This window comes from Oncorhynchus kisutch, linkage group LG4 (assembly GCF_002021735.2).
Source record: "Oncorhynchus kisutch isolate 150728-3 linkage group LG4, Okis_V2, whole genome shotgun sequence".
NCBI classification, from domain to species: Eukaryota; Metazoa; Chordata; class Actinopteri; order Salmoniformes; family Salmonidae; genus Oncorhynchus; species Oncorhynchus kisutch.
The window spans coordinates 68,740,843-68,762,359 of record NC_034177.2 but is presented as its reverse complement, the minus strand read 5'-3'; the positions used below and the strand labels follow the sequence as shown (position 1 = coordinate 68,762,359).

Genomic DNA, 21,517 nt, shown 5'->3' with positions numbered 1-21,517 from the left:
GTTGAGTTTGGCTTCTGTCAAGGTGACACAGTATGTCATCTTCTGACAATGTGACCGGACAGGGCCGTATGTAATCTTCTGACAATATGATCAGACAGAGCAGTATGTCATCTTCTGACAATGTGATCAGACAGAGCAGTATGTCATCTACTGACAATATGATCAGACAGAGCAGTATGTCATCTTCTGACAATATGATCAGACAGAGCAGTATGTCATCTTCTGACAATGTGATCAGACAGAGCAGTATGTCATCTACTGACAATATGATCAGACAGAGCAGTATGTCATCTTCTGACAATGTGACCGGACAGGGCCGTATGTCATCTTCTGACAATGTGATCAGACAGAGCAGTATGTAATCTTCTGACAATGTGATCAGACAGAGCAGTATGTAATCTTCTGACAATGTGACCGGACAGAGCAGTATGTCATCTTCTGACAATGTGATCAGACAGAGCAGTATGTAATCTTCTGACAATGTGATCAGACAGAGCAGTATGTAATCTTCTGACAATGTGACCGGACAGAGCAGTATGTCATCTTCTGACAATGTGATCAGACAGAGCAGTATGTAATCTTCTGACAATGTGATCAGACAGAGTAGTATGTAATCTTCTGACAATGTGACCGGACAGGGCCGTATGTAATCTTCTGACAATATGATGAGACAGAGCAGTATGTCATCTTCTGACAATGTGACCGGACAGGGCCGTATGTAATCTTCTGACAATATGATCAGACAGAGCAGTATGTCATCTTCTGACAATGTGATCAGACAGAGCAGTATGTAATCTTCTGACAATGTGATCAGACAGAGCAGTATGTAATCTTCTGACAATGTGATCAGACAGAGCAGTATGTAATCTTCTGACAATATGATCAGACAGAGCAGTATGTAATCTTCTGACAATGTGACTGGACAGGGCCGTATGTAATCTTCTGACAATATGATCAGACAGAGCAGTATGTAATCTTCTGACAATGTGATCAGACAGAGCCGTATGTAATCTTCTGACAATGTGATCAGACAGAGCAGTATGTAATCTTCTGACAATATGATCAGACAGAGCAGTATGTCATCTTCTGACAATGTGATCAGACAGAGCAGTATGTAATCTTCTGACAATGTGATCAGACAGAGCAGTATGTAATCTTCTGACAATGTGATCAGACAGAGCAGTATGTAATCTTCTGACAATATGATCAGACAGAGCAGTATGTAATCTTCTGACAATATGATCAGACAGAGCAGTATGTCATCTTCTGACAATGTGATCAGACAGAGCAGTATGTAATCTTCTGACAATGTGATCAGACAGAGCAGTATGTAATCTTCTGACAATGTGATCAGACAGAGCAGTATGTAATCTTCTGACAATATGATCAGACAGAGCAGTATGTCATGTCTGATATTTGAAGGCCGCCGCTGGTGTGTGTGTGACTGTGTCACTGTATGACTGTGTTCCCATGTGTTTCTGCCCAAATCTACTGCCTGAGAAGCAGAAGCAGGCCGACACCCCCATCATTCCTTCACCAGTGTTGCTGTTGCTGTATTGCTTCTGCTGTGTCTTTCTCCATGCTGGAGTCTGAGTCTTAATAAAGATATGTAGCTGCACTTCATAACTCACCTGTTTCACAGATCACTGATCCTGCTAATGAGCTCAGAGGGAATGGATTTCTGACTCTCCCAGTCAGAAATTACTTACAGATGCTAAGGAGCAAATAGCTCAGTCTGAGCCTCGGTGTTGGAGGAAGCTTAGTATGGTGTAGTCTGGATAGGGGTTCAGCCAGGGTAGCAGGGCTAAGATGATAGAGTTAACCTAGCCTTGATATGCTCTGGCTTCGCCTCAATGAATAATCTCTGTCAGAGTAGTGGAGCCGCTAGGCTTGCTATATCTGAGTCACTGTTTGTTTCACAATCCCTCCTAGCCAGACTTGCCATGTCTGAGCACATTGAGCAGACCCCACATTAAGGCAATATCTATGAAAAACGTTCAGATTTTGGACTCCTGCCTCAGCAGTGCGGCTTATTGTAAAATAATTGTCCAGCAAGCCTGCCAAACTGGGGATCTAGAAGCAAACTGGGGAAGAGATAGTTCTGTAATGCGCAACTCCAGTCAGTATAACAGCTAACCCTGACTACATGCTTCACCATTTCCTGGTTGCTAAAATTATAATAGTTTGTCTAATTTCAGTTTGTGACAAAACAAGCAAGTATAGTGTAGAGAATAAATGTACCATCTAAACGGCTATGAAATATATTTTCCATAACCAAACAAATGGTATTTTCAGCTGTTTGAAGCTAGTGTACAAAACCGAAAGTAAAAGACGCAAAAAATGAAACTGAAGAACTGAAAGCATAGAAATAGTGCACATAGAAGATATTTACTGCTTCTTATACTTGCTTTCATTGAGAATGACAGATCTATAACTCACATTTCTATGTGAATTTGGTTGGGTCGCCCAAAAAGTTACATATTGCAGCTTTAAATGTGGTCCTGTATGGCTAAGTTGGTAGAGCATGGCTTGCAACGCCAGGATTGTGTGTTCAATTCCCGGGCCACACATAAGTAAGTTGCTTTGAAAAAATGCATCTGCTAAATGGCATGTAATATTATATTAAAAAGGAACAAGTCTCTGTGCAGTAAGCACAGTGAGAAATGATTGGTGAGAAGTCCTACACTTTGAATCGCTGTAATGGGAAGGGACTGATATCAAAAGGCTTCTACTTGGCTCCCTGCAGTAACAACACACACAAACCATTACTACATGTTGAATTGGAGCAAGCGTCTGCACATTCCCCCATTTGTGTTCCCTCTGTGAGAAGCGACAGTGCTTTGATCTCAGATGCAACTCTTTCTCAGGGTAGGATTACAGTGACAGTGAGCTTCCCATATGCCACAGATAACTCTGACTCTCTACTCACTCTTCACTACTTTCTTTGCGTCCTCTCATACAAGCATTTCTTAAAAGTGAAATCAAGGGATACTGTTGACATACCAATTCTTGATACAACACCCGCTTAACCCGGAAGCCAGCCCCACCAATATGTTGGAGGAAACACCGTACACCTGGAGACCGGGTCAGCTTGCATTGTACCTGGCCCACCACAGGAGTCGCTAGTGCGCGATGGGACAGGAACATCCCTGCCGGCTAAACCGTCCCCTAACCCAGACAACGCTGGGCCAATTGTGCGCCGCCCCATGGGTCTCCCGGTTGCGGCCTGCTGCGACAGAGCCTGGACTCTAACCAGGATCTCTAGTGGCACAGCTAACACTGCGAAACAGTATCTTAGACCACTGCGCGTCTCGGGAGGCCCCGAAAGACGACGATAAGGCCAACATTTCAAATCACAGTATTTTTCAAATTTTTGATAGTATTTTATGTTTTTGAATAATAAAAGTTCACAATTTTCTTCATGAGTAGTGCGTGACCCTAGGGTGGCAACACCTACATTCTAAGTGATTTCAATGGGTCTTTCTCCATTGTGATTGTTTTATACTGTATAATTAAGCTTCAACCTAAAATCATTTTCTGGATTTTCATAAATTTCTGCATTTCCTGCACTTATTTGAGATCATTTCCACACTGCCCTGTTGGGTTGCATGATATTGGCCAAAGATCGAGGCCTTATTTGTAGCCAAATGTTGCAATTGAGATTTGACTTATGATTTAGATCAAAACACTTTGGTGAACTGTTGGAATCATGGAAATATAATGATTATTCTAATTCTATAGTTAGAATGTACAGTGTATTCGGAAAGTATTCGGACCCCTTTACTTTTTCCACATTTTGTTACGTTACAGCCTTATTCTAAAATTGATTAAATAGTTTTTTTCCCCCTTATCAATCTACATACAATACCCCATAATGACAAATCAAAGAGGTTTGTAGACATGGTCGCAAATTAGTAAAAAAAATGTAAACCGAAATGTCACATTTGCATAAGTATTCAGACCCTTTACTCAGTACGTTGTTGAAGCACCTTTGGCAGTGAATACAGCCTCGAGTCTTCTTGGGTATGATGCGAACTAGCAAATAGCATTAGCGCTAACACGATTTAGCCCGAACTTGGTTAGAAAAAACAAACTAGCTGTTTGCATATGTATGAAACACAAACTAATAGTGTAATTATAGAACACTTGTGGGTTTATATTAAGACACAAAGTGGAAACAGCATCATGCTGCATTGACCATGCAGACTGAACGCAAGTGTCTTGTGGTCGAGCACCAACAAATGCGCTCCTTGAGTGACGGGACGGGGCTAGGTCTGTGTGGAAAGCGGAATGGAGAGAGAAAGAGAGAGAGAGTGGAGACAGGTGACTCAAGTACTGGAGTAAATTATTATAGAAGTTCAAGTAAAAACCCAATCCGGTCCGTGCATCAATACCGGTATATACAGTAGTAAAATACGGCACACTGTTTATTTATCCATCTAGCTCGTCTGGGGAGGTCTACGCAGAGCGGGAAGGTTGGAGCGCCCTTCAGTGTACTCCAGTCACTCACTTATGTCTGGAAGTAAGAAAGTGAACCGTTCTTGAACAAACTCCTCTTTCTGTTCGGGTTTATCTTGGCCTCCCTTGGTACTTTAGTGGATGCTTAGATCTCCCACGCGTAAAGTTGAGCTGTCAGAATATATGACTTAATAGACAGACACCTGTGATTAAAACTGACCAAATCCACTTAACATTTCCATAATTGATGCAAATGCCCAACGAGCGTTTGGGGATTTGCATGCTAACGGTTTTCAATAGGTTATGTTTGAGAAGAAAGACTGTCTCACACAGGCAAGGCTTGGTGCGTGCCTGTTTTCACCACCACTATTATACTTTTAGACTGAAGAAATGGTTTTGGTCATTTCTTCATGGGTCAAAGCCCCCAACCTATGTCTCTCCAGGAGAATGTATAGAATCTGAGAGGAGAAAGAGGTTGTCATGTACTGCCATTCATCCACTGATTTAGCATCAATCAAACAGCTGACCTCTCCTAAGCAGAACATGATGCACAATCAAGCTGCAAGTCATTGATTGCACTCTAACTACCTCGCCAATTACTGAATCCACAAGGGCTCGCTCTACATTCAGGACCCCTAAACCCCCACACCGACCATTGTTTTTGGAGTTTTTGTTGTTGTTGTGTGAATGGCATTAGTGTGTGGGTGTGTTTGTGTGTGTGTTGGTATATGTTACTGTCTGACCCCATAAATGCTGAGCAGGGTCCCTGGTGCAGTGTCTGGAACACTAAACACACATGCATGCACAGAGGATACAAACACACCCACACACTAAACCTACGCACACAAACCGTCTAAAAACAATGGTGGGTGTGGGGGTTTAGGGAAACGTGATCTTCAATGTAGAGCGAGTCCTTGTGGATTCAGCAATCGGCAAGGGCAGTTAGTGTGCAATCAATGATGGCATTCGGAAAGTATTCAGACCCCTTGACTTTTTCCACATTGTGTTACTTTACAGCCTTATTCTAAAATGGATAAAATTGTTATTTTTCCACATCAATCTACACACAACACCCCATAAAATGTTTGAACATTAACATAAGTATTTACTCAGAACTTTGTTGAAGCAGCTTGGCAGCGATTACAGCCTTGAGTCTTTCTTGGGTATGATGCTACAAGCTTGGCACACCTGTATTTGGGGAGGTTCTCCCATTCTTCTCTGCAGATACTCTCAAGCTCTGTGCGATTGGATGGGGAGCGTCGCTGCACAGCTATTTTCAGGTCTCTCCAGAGATGTTTGATCAGGTTCAAGTCCGGGCTCTGGCTGGGCCACCCAAGGACGTTCATGTCTCGAAGCCACTCCTTTGTTGTCTTGGCTGTGTGCTTAGCGTTGGTGAACATTTGCTCCTGTGTGAGGTCCTAAGCGCTCTGGAGCAGGTTTTCATCAAGGATCTCTCTGTACTTTGCTCCATTCATCTTTCCCTCAATTCTGACTAGTCTCCCAGTCCCTGCCGCTAAAAAACATCCCCACAGCATTATGCTGCCACCACCATGCTTCACCATAGGGATGATGCCAGGTTTCCTCCAGACAGGACGCTTGTCATTCAGTCCAAAGAGTTCAATCTTGAATTCATCAAACCAGAGAATCTTGTTTCTCATGGTCTGAGAGTTCTTTAGGTGCCTTTTGGAAAACTCTAAGAGGGCTGTCATCTGCCTTTTACTGAGGAGTGGCTTCCATCTGGCCATTACCATAAAGGCCTGATTTGTGAAGTGCTGCAGAGATGGTTGTCCTTCTGGAAGGTTCTCTGGAAGGTTCTACCATCTCCACAGAGGAAATCTGGAGCTCTGTCAGAGTGACCATCGGGTCCTTGGTCACCGCCCGTCCCCATGATTGCTCAGTTTGTCCGGGCGGCCAGCTCTGAGTGTCTTGGTGGTTTCAAACTTCTTCCATTTAAGAATGATGGAGGCCACTGTGTTCTTGGGGACCTTCAGTGCTGTAGACATGTTTCGGTACCCTTCCCCAGTTCTCTGCCTCGACACAATCCGGTCTCGGAGCTCTACAGACAATTCCTTCGACATCATGGCTTGGTTTTTGCTCTGACATGCACTGTCAACTTTGGGACCTTATATAGACAGGTGTGTGCCTTTCCAAATCATGTCCAATCAATTAAATTCACCACAGGTGGACTCCAATCAAGTTGTAGAAGCATCTCAAGAATGATCAATGGAAACAGGATGCACTCAATTTTGAGTCTCATAGCAAAGGGTCTGAATAATATATAAAATATATATATTTTTTCTCCCCAATTTCGATCTGGTCAAATCGCTGCAGCTCCCCAACGGGCTCGGGAGGCGAACGTTGAGTCATGAGTCCTCCAAAACATGACCCGCCAAACCGTGCTTCTTAACCCGGAAGCCAGCTAAACCAATGTGTCGGAGGAAACATTGTTCAACTGACGAGCAAGGTCAGCCTGCAGGCACCCGGCCCGCTACAAGGAGTCACTAGAGCACGATGAGCCATGTAAAGCCCCCGTCACCCGGACGACGCTGGGCCAATTGTGCGGTGCCCTATGGGACACCCGATCACGGCCGGTTGTGATACAGCCTGGAATCTAACTCAGGTCTGTAGTGACGCCTCTAGCACTGCAATGCCACTCGGCATGTCCGTGTTTTTTAATTTTTTATGCATTTGCAAAAAATTCTAAAAAACAGTTTTTGCTTTGTCGTTACGGGGTATTGTGTGTAGATTGATGAAGAAAAATGTGTATTTAATACATTTTAGAATAAGAATTCAAGGAGTCTGAATACTTTCCGAATGCACTGTATATTCTTGCATTCTTGGGTTTCTTTAACTCACATTGTGGTTGTTATTATTTTTTTAATGTATTTTATTCTGTTTTCTATTATTATCCATATTATTATCACTGCATTGATGGGAAAGTGTTCTCAAGGTAAGAATTTTACTGTACTGTTTTACACCTGTTGTGTCCTGTGCACGTGGCAGATAAACTTTGAAACTTGAAAACACACACATCCATGTTCAAGATGAACTGTCCTACTGGACATTTCCTGGCCTAGCAGTGAGAGCAGGGTGGGGCTGTACTGGAGGGGCTGTGTGGATATAGAGTGTCTGCTGTTAATGTAATAAAGACATCTGTGCTCCATTGTAAATGATTCCAGTGGTATGTCATAGCTTTACACACTGAATGTCACTCACATAATCCACTGTTGAACATGTGCAGTGTGTGTGCTGGCTGTGGGATTGTTTTACATTCTGGGAAAGGAATTAAAAGCTCCCACCACAGGACAATACCACCCCTATTTCAACCTAATTCTTGTCCTGTAGCGTAAATTCTCATTTAGGTTCCATGACGCAGGCTGCTAATACATGGTGCAGGCCGCTAATACATATTCACGAATTGGGGCTGTGAACGTTGTGGTGATTTCCACATGGAGTAGAGAAATAACAACAAGTAGGGCATGGACAGCTGTCAGTGTATCTAGCTAGCATGCTAACCTAGCTACACCGTATTCAAAAGATTAGCCAGCTGGCTAGGCTATCGCTGGTGCTGGAAATGGATTTGTCTTAAGCATTTAGGGAAAACTTTGCCACAGATGGATAGGGGAAACCACTGAGATCATCGTAAATGAAACACCAATAGAAATGTAAGAACAGCACAAAATAGATAAACAAGTTCATGGAATTTTCTTTCACTGGTGCTTTTTCATTATAGGATAGACACTTGTGATTTCTAGCTGCACCATTCAAAGCAGTGGAGCGTGGTCAACACCGTTTTTCTTGGGGTGACAAGGGGAGCGAAGAGGAAGCTTTGTAGGTGCTTCTGATGATTAAATAATGCCATGTTAGTGGCTGGTAACATTGATATAAAAAACGTGCCCTGAAAAGAAACGTAGACTGAAAAGTATTAGCATGTCATATCATAGGGGAAACACACGACATTGGCCCGGAATATATCTGATGTTACCACTTCGGATTTACCACTTCAACCCCAAATATATACAGTGCATTTGGAAAGTATTCATACCCCTTCCCTTTTTCCGCATTTTGTTACGTTACAGCTTTATTCTGAAATGGATTTAATTATTATTATTTTTTATCAATCTACACACAATTTCCCAAAATGACAAAGCGAAAACAGGTTTTTTGTCATTTTTTACAAATGTATTAAAAATAAAAAACAAAAATACTTTATTTCAGACCCTTTGCTATGAGACTGTAAATTAAGCTCAGGTGCATTCTGTTTCCATTGATCATCCTTGAGATGTTTCTACAACTTGATTGGAGCCCACCTGTAAATTAAATTGATTGGACATGATTTGGAAAGACACATACCTGTCTGTATAAGGTCCTACAGTTGACAGTGCATGTCAGAGCATAAACCAAGCCATGAGGTCGAAGCAATTGTCCGTAGAGCTCCGAGACAGGATTGTGTCGAGGCAGAGATCTGGGGAAGGGTGCAAAAACATTTCTGAACCATTGAAGTTCCCCAAGTACACAGTGGCCACCATCATTCTTAAAATATATATTTTTTTTGGGGGGGGGGTAAATTTACAAACAATTCTGAAAAACCTGTGGAAAAAGTCAAGGAGTTCTTAATACTTTCCGAATCCACTGTATAATACTTTGACTAAAACTATGAGTTATTGAATTAAATTGTTGTGCTACATCATGGGTAAAGGATGGGCATTGTCTTTCAGCTGAATCAAAAAAATAATTCTGCTCTTGTGGGCGTTTAACCAGCGCAGCAGTTCCATTTCGAGCCTTTAAAGCCATTATTGTAAACTCAATCAAAACATCCCTGTACGAACGACTAAAAGAATAGCTTTCTTGCTCTCACTCCTCTCTCTCTCTCTTTTTCTCTCTCTCTTTTTCTTTCTTTCTTTCTTTCTTTCTTTCTTTCTATCTTTCTCTCAGCCACACACACACACACACACACACACACACACACACACACACACACACACACACACACACACACACACACACATAATCCTACTTGTGAATGTAAACGTAGTCTGTGTGCCCTCACTCCTATAGCTTTAGTTTCTTTGTATTTGATCTCATCTGTTGCTTTTGAATTTTTTTTTTACACACAGTGAAGAACATTGGATGACTTGACATGAGTGAATGAATGAGAGAGTTCAATATCAGCCTTGATCTATGATCACATTGTATGCTAAGCAACATCTGAAGCAAACTAATGGTGAATGCATTGATAACAGGTTATTTTACAGTGTATGACTCTGTGTCTACAATCAAATTCAATCAAATGTATTTTTATAAAGCACTTTTTACATCAGCAGTTGCCACAAAGTGCTATACAGATACCCAGCCTAAAACCCCAAACAGCAAGTAATGCAGATACTTCTACTATTATGGCATGGTCATTACATTGTGACAGTAGGTGGTTGGCACAGCTGGATAGGCTGCTGTTTTGATGCTGCTCCTCTCCTGAATGGTAGAGAGATGGAAGGCGAGAAAGAGAGAGGAGAGAGCACAGAGAGATAGAGAGAGCAGAGAGAGAGGGATCTGAGATGAATATTTAATGCAGGAGCTGCGTTATGTCATTCCTGTGAATTAGGCCTCGGTGACTGTCAGAAGGGATTGGAGAGGTCAGATGGGGAGAGGGGAAGAGGAGTGGCAGCTGGTTGGATGCGCGCACACACACACACACACACACAAATGCGCATATCGTATCAAATGTACATGCACATAACCACACGTGCACACACCTAGAGCGATAGTGATTGGCTGTAGTTCAGTGGTCCATGGTTGATGGGTTATCTGAGCGGCTCAGGCTGGGTGTGTGTGGGTGTCACGGGTCGAACTGTTGGCAGTCCCGTAATCCTTTTAAAGGTCAGTCTATCCCCCCCCCTCCCTCTCTCTCTCTCACTCACTCACTCACTCACTCACTCACTCACTCACTCACTCACTGTCTCTAATCCAGCTGGTGGAGTGAGTCATCCAGGACCACCATGATGGAACTCATTTGTTAACACAGTGTTCTCCCTCTGTTAGTGCTGGGATGGAACAAAAACATGAACACCCAGTAACTATCCATCTGCGCGTCTTTATCCACCCTATTGCCTATTTCCCACCTGCTCTCACCCAGCATTTTCACTCTGTCTACAGTACTCCTTCACTCAGTTTCTCATTTTTACTCTGTCTACAGTAGTCCTTCACTTTCTGTTTCTCATTTTCACTCTGTCTACAGTAGTCCTTCACTTTCTGTTTCTCATTTTCACTCTGTCTACAGTACTCCTTCACTCTGTTTCTCATTTTCACTCTGTCTACAGTAGTCCTTCACTTTCTGTTTCTCATTTTCACTCTGTCTACAGTAGTCCTTCACTTTCTGTTTCTCATTTTCACTCTGTCTACAGTACTCCTTCACTCAGTTTCTCATTTTCACTCTGTCTACAGTACTCCTTCACTCAGTTTCTCATTTTCACTCTGTCTACAGTAGTCCTTCACTTTCTGTTTCTCATTTTCACTCTGTCTACAGTAGTCCTTCACTTTCTGTTTCTCATTTTCACTCTGTCTACAGTACTCCTTCACTTTCTGTTTCTCATTTTCACTCTGTCTACAGTACTCCTTCACTCTGTTTCTCATTTTCACTCTGTCTACAGTACTCCTTCACTCTGTTTCTCATTTTCACTCTGTCTACAGTAGTCCTTCACTTTCTGTTTCTCATTTTCACTCTGTCTACAGTAGTCCTTCACTCTGTTTCTCATTTTCACTCTGTCTACAGTAGTCCTTCACTCTGTTTCTCATTTTCACTCTGTCTACAGTACTCCTTCACTCTGTTTCTCATTTTCACTCTGTCTACAGTAGTCCTTCACTTTCTGTTTCTCATTTTCACTCTGTCTACAGTAGTCCTTCACTCAGTTTCTCATTTTCACTCTGTCTACAGTAGTCCTTCACTCAGTTTCTCATTTTCACTCTGTCTACAGTACTCCTTCACTCTGTTTCTCATTTTCACTCTGTCTACAGTAGTCCTTCACTTTCTGTTTCTCATTTTCACTCTGTCTACAGTAGTCCTTCACTCTGTTTCTCATTTTCACTCTGTCTACAGTAGTCCTTCACTCTGTTTCTCATTTTCACTCTGTCTACAGTACTCCTTCACTCTGTTTCTCATTTTCACTCTGTCTACAGTAGTCCTTCACTTTCTGTTTCTCATTTTCACTCTGTCTACAGTAGTCCTTCACTCAGTTTCTCATTTTCACTCTGTCTACAGTACTCCTTCACTCTGTTTCTCATTTTCACTCTGTCTACAGTACTCCTTCACTCTCAGTTTCTCATTTTCACTCTGTCTACAGTACTCCTTCACTCTGTTTCTCATTTTCACTCTGTCTACAGTACTCCTTCACTCTGTTTCTCATTTTCACTCTGTCTACAGTACTCCTTCACTCTGTTTCTCATTTTCACTCTGTCTACAGTACTCCTTCACTCAGTTTCTCATTTTCACTCTGTCTACAGTACTCCTTCACACTCAGTTTCTCATTTTCACTTTCTCTCGCTCTCTGCTCTCTCTTGTCTCTCACCCTTTGGTTCTGACTCTCAATGACAGACCCTTCATGCCGCAGTCTGCCATTATCTTTTCACAGCAGCCAACTTGTGTGTGTCCAGAGTGTGTGTGTGTGTGTCACAGGAACGTGTTTGTCAGACAGAGAGAAGGCGTGCGTGTGCACAGCATCCTCAGATAATGTCAGAGCTTGAATGGCCTCAGATCCCAACCTTCAATTTAAAAGAAAATCCCCCCTTTTAAACCTGAGCACTGTGGCCTTGTGTTGTAGAATAGATTACTTGGAGGTGTGTGTGTGTGCATATGTTCTTGGCTGTGTGTATGTTTGTGTGTGTGAGAAATGACAAGCCTTTCTGAGCTCAGGTGCTCAAGTGTCGAGAGCTGACTTTTTACTTCTGAAATTCTCTGAAAAGGAAAGGTGTGTTTTTGTGAGTGACCGTGGGTGTACCGAAGGGAGGTTTCCAGCATACTCTCTACTCTGCCCCTGCAATATTTACTGTACAATCCCAGTGTCTCTGCCCATCTAATGGCTGCCACGGCTAGCTATGCTCTGTGTATGTAGCCATGTCATATTCCATTGATGAAGTCACATTCTTTCTGTGGGCCAGCTATGTAACAAGCCGGACAGATGATTCCAGCACCTAGCCAGCCAGTTGGGATGACTGGGAGGCTCCGTTTCCCAAATCCTGGACGGGGGACAGGAGCGTGAGGGGGGATTAGAGAGGCTAGAGGTCTACTCCATTCTGCCCTGGCGTAGTAACACATACACACATAACACACACGCACACATAGCACACACATCTGTCCCCGGGAGCCTAACAGCTGGTGCCAAGGTCTCTCTGAACTTGGCCCACGATCTCTCTCCTCATCCCACAGTACCATCTCTTCATCTGTCATTCTAGCCATCCATCTGTCTGTCCATCCAATCTATCCATGTAAGGCTGCAATTAGAGCACTAGGTTTTAATACTGCCCAACCACGCACGTATGGATGTCAAATCAAATTTAACTAAATAATAATTGTCACATGCGCTGAATACAACAGGTTACCTTATAATGAAATGCTTACTTACAAGCCCTAACCAACAATGCAGTAAAAAAAAAAACTAAAATAAGAATTAGAAATTAAAGTAACAAATGACTAAAGAGCAGCAGTAAAATAACAATAGCGAGGCTATATACAGGGGGTACCGGTACAGAGTCAATGTGCAGGGGCACCGGTTAGTCGATGTGAACACACACACGTGCACACAAGCACACACACACACACGCACGCTCACACACGCACACACGCACACACACACACACACACACGCACACACACACACACAGCGCCGCCCCTTACTATTAGAGTCCTTAGCTGGACAGTGATTGTATTAGTCTGAGCCCAGGAGACTAATTTAACTAAGTGCAATAGGCTTGTGCTGCTGCAAGCATTTTTGTGCATCGCAGTGTGTTCTAGTACACAGCTCATACTTGCCTGGATATGCTGTACATTATTATGAGTTTCCATTTCTCATATCCTTTAATCAAAGGCTATTTGATGAAGCAGGTCCACTGTGTTCAGTGTAGTTTAATATACGCCAGAATAGAACATCAGTTTATTATAAACCTCCTGTAGGATGGAGCCTGATTTGGAGTGGAGAAATGTTGTTAACTGTTGGGTCTTGTTGCCAAAGTTACCACTGATTAGGCTTGGGCGATATACCGTATATACATACCGTAAACTGGGGTATTTTCAAATACTGTAATTGTTATTTTATTTAAAAAAATCATAATTGGTGGGGGGGTGTATATTGATATATTGTGTGTGTGTGGGGGGGGGTTATAGTTACTGTATGTCTGAAGTGCATTGAGTGTATGATCACTTCTCCACCATCCTCTCCATCTCTGTCCCCTACTCCTCTGTCTCCTCTGCCTTAGACCTGGTTCCTTGCACTGTAGAAGCTGAGTGGAGGGAGGCGTTAGTTGTGCATGGCTGCTCTGCCTGCTCATAAATATCAGGACCCCACACCAACCTGGTTAAATATACACTGAGTGTACAAAACATTAGGAACTTTTTCCATGTCATTGGCCAGGTGAATCCAGGTGAAAGCTGTGATCCCTTATTGATGTCACTTGTTAAATCCACTTCAATTAGTGTAGATGAAGGGGAGGAGACAGGTTAAAGAAGGATTTTGAAGCCAACAGACAATTAAGACATGGATTGTGTATTTGTTCCATTCAGTGCCAGGCGCACTGGTTTGAGTGTGTCAAGAACTGCAACGTTGCTGGGTTTTTCACGCTCAACCGTTTCCTGTGTGTATCAAGAATGGTTCATCACCCAAAGAACATCCATCCAACTTGACCCAAATGTGGGAAGCATTCAAGTCAACATGGGCCAGCATTCCTGTGGAACGCTGTCAAAACCTTGTAGTTCATGCAAAGACAAATTGAGACTGTTCAAAAGCAGGGGGTTGCAACTCAATATTAGTAAGATGTTCCTAGTGTTTGGTATACCTAGTGTTTATGGAAGAGATATAGTAGACCCGTCCAATTGGTGGTGGGACAGCAGAACGGATGAGACTCCACTGCCTGATTGACTATATATTTTGATTTACATTTGTTATAGTACTACTACTGTCTGTAAAGAGCCCCTTGAACATAACATACATGATACATAAGGATGTTCCCACCAGTTTCATTGCCAAATGGTGGTTTGTGGAAAGAGTTTAAAAAAAAAAGACAGATCCTGCAGGGTATCGACTGAGCAACAGAAAAGGTGTGCGATTGTGTTTATCTTCCTTTTCCTCTCCCCTCAGATCATCAAAAACTGGAACGAGAGGCCCGCATCTGTCGCCTGCTCAAACATCCCAACATAGGTGAGTGGCTCCTACTGTACTTACCATAGTAGGCTAAATGAAAGTGTGTCTGTATGACAACCTACCTGCTGAGCAAGAGCAGTTTGGTGGCAACCAACAATGACAGGACGAAACCGAGGTGACATTGTTGTCAGTCTAGCAACAGGTGAAGTCGCTCGCTGTATATATTTCAGCCATGTTGGTTTGAAGAGCATTGAGGGTGTCTCCAGTGTCAGTGTTACATGGTGTCACCTCAGCACTTCATGGAAGAGAGTTAGGGTGTAGGCAAATGGAGGAAGCCAGACAAATTAAATGATGCCCACTAGTGTGGACTATTTGCATGATCCGACTGGTGAGTGAGAGCCACAGAATTTAGAAGCCAACCCACCAGCGCATGCAAACTCAGGGAAATGACATTTGTCACCTCCCCTCACACTGCAAACCAGCTTCTCTTTCCACTACAGTGAATGTGCGACATACATGCAGGTTAGTGGAGGCTCCTCAAAGGAAGGGGAGGACCATCCTTAGTGAATTTCATAAAATAATAATAGTGAAACATTTAAAAAGTTATAATTTTTAGATAAAACTATACTAAATATAATATACTTTATTATTGAAATGATTGAAATGATTGATTAAAACACACTGTTTTGCAATGAAGGTCTACAGTAGCCTCAACAGCAATCTGTAGGGTAGCACCATGGTGTAGCCGGAGGACAGTTAGCTTCCATCTACCTCTGGGTACATTGACTTCAATACAAAACCTAGGAGGCTCATGGTTCTCATCCCCTTCCATAGACTTACACAGTAAGTCTGACAACCTCCGGAGGACGTCCTCCAAACTATCAGAGCACAAGTTCCCTTTTTCATGGATCTTTGTATGAATTTTTACTCATTTTGATTCACCCAAAATCGTGTATTCTCTACTCGACATTTAATCTGGAAACAAATTTTTTGTAATCTCTCCTTCTTCAGCAGTAGTCTTCTTATTCTGTGGAAGAAGTTGGTTGTCTTAAAATTGGCAACCAACTTTAAGGTGCATTACCAACACCAACTGGACTGGAGTGTGGACCTCAGTTAATCTTTCAATCACCCACATGGGTATACAGTTGAAGTCAGAAGTTTACAAACACTTTAGCCAAGTACATTTAAACTCAGTTTTTCACAATTCCTGACATTTAATCCTAGTCAAAATTCCCCGTCTTAGGTCAGTTAGGATCACCACTTTATTTTAAGACTGTGAAATGTCAGAATAATATTAGAGAGAAGGATTTATTTAAGCTTTTATTTATTTAATCATATTCCCAATGGGTCAGAAATGTACATACACTCAATTAGTATTTGGTAGCATTTCCTTTAAATTGTTTAACTTGGGTCAAACATTCAGCTTCCCACAATAAGTTGGGTGAATTTTGGCCCATTCCTACTGACAGAGCTGGTGTAACTGAGTCAGGTTTGTAGGACTCCTTGCTCGCACACGCTTTTTCAGTTCAGTCCAGTTCTGTCCATGTTCTATAGGATTGAGGTCAGGGCTTTGTGATGGCCACTCCAATACCTTGACTTTCTTGTCCTTAATCCATTTTGCCACAACTTTGGAAGTATGCTTGGGGTCATTGTCCATTTGGAAGACCCATTTGCGACCAAGCTTTAACTTCCTGACTGATGTCTTGAGATGTTGCTTCAATATATCCATATAATTTTGCTTCCTCATGAAGCCATCTATTTTGTGAAGTTCACCAGTCCCTCCTGCAGCAAAGCCCCCCCACAACATGATGCTGCCACCCCGTACTTCACGGTTGGGATGGTGTTCTTTGGCTTGCAAGCCTCCCCCTTTTTCCTCCAAACATAACAATGGTCATTATGGCCAAACAGTTCTATTTTTTGTTTCATCAGACCAGAGGACATTTCTCCAAAAAGTACGATCTTTGTCACCATGTGCAGTTGCAAACCGTAGTCTGGCTTTTCTATGGCGGTTTTGGAGCAGTGACTTCTTCCTTGCTGAGCGGCCTTTCAGGTTATGTCTATATAGGACTGGTTTTACTGTGGATATAGATACTTTTGTACCTGTTTCCTCCAGCATCTTCAAATCCTATCAAATCAAAGTTTATTTGTCACATCCGCCGAATACAACATGTGTAGACCTTACAGTGAAATGCTTACTTACAGGCTTTTACCAGTAGTGTAAAAAGGTATAAGGCGAACAATAGGTAATTAAAGAAATAAAACAACAGTAAAAAGACATATACAGTAGCGAGGCTATATACAGTAGCGAGGCTATATACAGCAGCGAGGCTACATACAGACATCGGTTTGTCAGGCTGATTGAGGTGGTATGTACATGTAGATGTGGTTAAAGTGACTATGCATATATGAAGACCAGAGAGTAGCAGTAGCGTAAAAGAGGGGTTGGCGAATGGCGGGCCACAATGCAGATAGCCCGGTTAGCCAATGTGCGGGAGCACTGGTTGGTCGGCCCAATTGAGATAGTATGTACATGAATGCATAGTTAAAGTGACTATGCATATATGATAAACAGAGAGTAGCAGCAGCATAAAAAGAGGGGCTGGGGAGGGGGAGGGGGGTTGGGGGGGGCACACAATGCAAATAGTCCGAGTCGACATTTACATTTATATATATTTTTTGTTATTTTACCCCCTTTTCCAATTGTTAGTAGTTACTGTCTTGTCTCATCGCTACAACTCCGTACGGGCTCGGGAGAGACGAAGGTCGAGAGCCATGCGTCCTCCGAAACACAACCCAACCAAGCCGCACTGCTTCTTAACACAGCACGCATCCAACCCGGAAGCCAGCCGCACCAATGTGTCGGAGGAAACACCTTACACCTAGCGACCTGGTCAGTGCGCGATGAGACAAGGATATCCCTACCGGCCAAACCCTCCCTAACCCGGACGACGCTAGGCCAATTGTGCGTCGCCCCATGGACCTGGGGTGACGCACTGCGATGGACTGCAATGATGGCACTGCGATGGAGTGGCACCACCCGACCAGGTCTCTGACCTCCTCCCTATAGGCTGTCTCGTTGTTGTCGGTGATCAGGCCTACCACTGTTGTGTCATCTGCAAACTTAATGATGGTGTTGGAGTCGTGCCTGGCCATGCAGTCGTGGGTGAACAGGGAGTGCAGGAGTGGACTGAGCACGCACCCCTGTGGAGCTCCAGTGTTGAGGATCAGCGTGGCAGATATGTTGCTACCTACCCTCACCACCTGGGTGTGGCCCGTCAGGAAGTCCAGGATCCAGTTGCAGAGAGAGGTGTTTAATCCCAGGATCCTTAGCTTAGTGATGAGCTTTGAGGGTACTATGGTGTGAAAGCGGAGCTGTAGTCAATGAATAGCATTCTCACATAAGTGTTCCTTTTGTCCATGTGGGAAAGGGCAGTGTGGAGTGCAATAGAGATGGCATCAACTGTGGATCTGTTTGGGCGTTATGCAAATTGGAGTGGGTCTAGGGTTTCTGGGATAATGGTGTTGATGTGAGCCATTACCAACCTTTCAAAGCACTTCATGGCTACGGACGTGAGGGCTACGGGTCTATAGTCATTTAGGCAGGTTGCTTTTGTGTTCTTGGGCACAGGGACTATGGTGGTCTGCTTGATACATGTTGGTATTACAGACTCTATCAGGGACATATTGAAAATGTCAGTGAAGACACCTGCCAATTGGTCAGCACATGCCCGGAGCAAACGTCCTGGTAATCCGTCTATCCCCGCAGCCTTGTGTATGTTGACCTTTTTAAAGGTCTTACTCATGTCTGATACGGAGAGCGTGATCACACAGTCGTCCGGAACAGCTGATGCTCTCATGCGTGCCTCAGTGTTGCTTGCCTCGAAGTGAGCGTAGAAGTGATTTAGCTCATCTGGTAGGCTTGTGTCACTGGGCAGCTTGCGGCTGTGTTTCCCTTTGTAGTCTGTAATAGTCTGTAAACCCTGCCACATAAGACAAGCGTCGTAGCCAGTGTAGTATGATTCAATCTTAGCCCTGTATTGACGCTTTGCCTGTTTGATGGTTCGTCGCAGGGCATAGCAGGATTTATTGTAAGCTTCTGGGTTAGAGCCCGCATCTTGAAAGCGGCAGCTCTACCCTTTAGCTCAGTGCAAATGTTGCCTGTAATCCATGGCTTCTGGTCGGGATATGTACGTACAGTCACTGTGGGGACAACGTCCTCGATGCACTTATTGATAAAGCCATGACTGATGTGGTGTACTCCTCAATGCCATCGGAAGAATCCTGGAACATGTTCCAGTCTGTGATAGCAAAACACCATTTGTTTATAGACCGAGTCACTGGTGCTTCCTGCTTTAATTTTTCTTGTAAGCAGGAATCAGAAGGATAGAGTTGTGATTGGATTTACCAAATGGAGGGTGAGGGAGAGCTTTGTTCGCGTCTCTGTGTGTGGAGTACATGTGATCTAGAAATGTTTTCCCTCTGGTTGCACATTTACCATGTTGATAGAAATTTGGTAGAACTGATTTAAGATTCCCTGCATTAAAGTCTCCGAACACTAGGAGCGCCGCCTCTGGGTGAGTGGTTTCCTGTTTGCTTATGTCCTTATACAGCTGACTGAGTGCGGTCTTAGTCCCAGCATCTGTCTGTGGTGGTAAATAAACAGCCACGAAAATTTAGCTGAAAACTCTAGGCAAGTAGTGTGGCCTGCAATTTATCACAATATACTCTACTTCAGGCGAGCAAAATCTGCACCAGCTGTTGTTTACAAATATGCACAGACCCCCCCCCCCCCCCGTCTTAATGGAGTGTGCTGTTCAATCTTGCAGGTGAAATGTATATCCCGCTAGCTGAATATCCATGTCGTCATTCAGCCACGATTCCGTGAAACATAGGATATTACAGTTTTTGATGTCCCGTTGGTAGGATATTCGTGATCGTACCTCGTCTAATTTACTGTCCAATGATTGCACGTTGGCGAGTACTATTGACGGTAACGGCAGCTTCCCCACTCGCACTCTCCGGGTCCTGACCAGGCATCCGGCTCTTTGTCCTCTGTACCTGCGTCGCTTCCTCTTGCAAATAACGGGGATGTTGGCCCTGCCGGGTGTTTGGAGAATGTCTTGTGCGTCGTCCTTGTTGTAGAAAAAATCTTTGTCTAATCCGAGGTGAGTGATCACTGTCCTGATATCCAGAAGGTCTCTTTTGCCGTAAGATATGGTTGCAGAAACGTTATGTACAAAATAAGTTACAAATTATGCAAAAGAAACCCACTTAATAGCACAATTCGCTGGGCGCCCGTAAAACTGCTGCCATTTCTTCCAGCGCCATTTTACTACTTCACAAGGTCCTTTGTTGTTGTTCTGGGATTTATTTGCACTTTTTGCACCAAAGTACATTCATCTCTAGGAGACAGAACGCTTCTCCTTCCTGAGCGGTATGACGGCTGCGTGGTCCCATGGTGTTTATACTTGCGTACTATTGTTTGTACAGATGAACGTGGTACCTTCAGGCGTTTTGAAATTGCTCCAAAGGATGAACCAGACTTGTGGAGGTCTACAATTTTTTTCTGAGGTCTTGGCTGATTTCTTTTGAATTTCCCATGATTTTCCCAAATGAAGAGGCACTGAGTTTGAAGGTAGGCCTTGAAATACATCCACAGGTACACCTCCACCTCAAATGATGTCAATTAGCCTATCAGAAGCTTCTAAAGTCATGACATAATTTTCTGGATTTTTCCAAGCTGTTTAAAGGCACAGTCAAAAATTACTTGTGTCATGCACAAAGTATATGTCCTAACCGACTTGCCAAAACTATAGTTTGTTAACAAGAAATTTGTGGAGTGATTGAAAAACAAGTTTTAATGACTCCAACCTAAGTGTATGTAAACTTCCGACTTCAACTGTATGTTCCTAAAATGCTCCTCTCCAGTGAGGAGATGGGAGAGGTGGGACTTGCAGCGCGTCAGGCGTCAAGAATAGAACCAAGTTCTATTTTAGCGCCTGGCTACGCAGACGCTCGTTGACGCGCGTGAGCTGTTAAGATTAAATGTTTGACTAACGTGTATGTGTACATTTATTTTGCAATGCGAGTGGTGTGGTCAGCATGTAAGCTACAGCTAACTAGCACTGCAGTGCATAAGATGTGGTGAGTATTTGACTCAAAGAGGAAAACAATAGTTGAACAGTTTTTAACAAATTAATTTCTTTGGCTATGATTATCCAACACAACACTGGAACTCTTCCAAGTCAAAGTACACTTTTGGTTTTATAATATATTGCCACCTGCTAAGCTGTAATGGCCAAAATGTAACTGCTGTACTGCATGATTGTAGCGTGTTAGTTATATTAGCTATGTTGTCTATGATGTTACTTTAGCTAATATGGTGACCACGATGTAGGCTGTGTGTAACAGTTATGATATGGTTTGGCTTGGAAAGGTTTTTTCACCTGGTCACATACAGCTAATGGGTTGTGCAGTGAAGTCCACAAGCAAAGGGAGAAGGTGAAAGGAGGAGAGCGCGTAGATGTGAGAAGGAATACAACTTGGCTGCTATGAAAGTGAACTGTTTTTACATGTGATCAGGGGTGTATTCATTCCGCCGATTCTGTTGAAAAGGTTTCTTAAACGGAAGCAAACAGAACAAAATGGAGATAAACATACCTGAATTTGTCCAATAGAAACTCTTGTTTGCAACTGTTGGACTAATGATTACA

The 21,517-nt window shown here is 43.2% G+C and overlaps 1 protein-coding gene across 29 annotated transcripts in view; it reads left to right on the top strand.

Moving 5' to 3' along the window:
- The window catches only part of LOC109889919 (calcium/calmodulin-dependent protein kinase type II subunit gamma), a 111,685-nt gene that overhangs the window by 33,531 nt on the left and 56,637 nt on the right, over nucleotides 1-21,517 (top strand). For all 29 annotated transcript variants that reach the window (XM_031823501.1, XM_031823523.1, XM_031823504.1 and 26 more), the window contains exon 3: nucleotides 14,802-14,861. In XM_031823501.1, coding sequence (XP_031679361.1) covers nucleotides 14,802-14,861 — 60 coding nt within the window. The remainder of the gene's footprint in view (nucleotides 1-14,801; nucleotides 14,862-21,517) is intronic.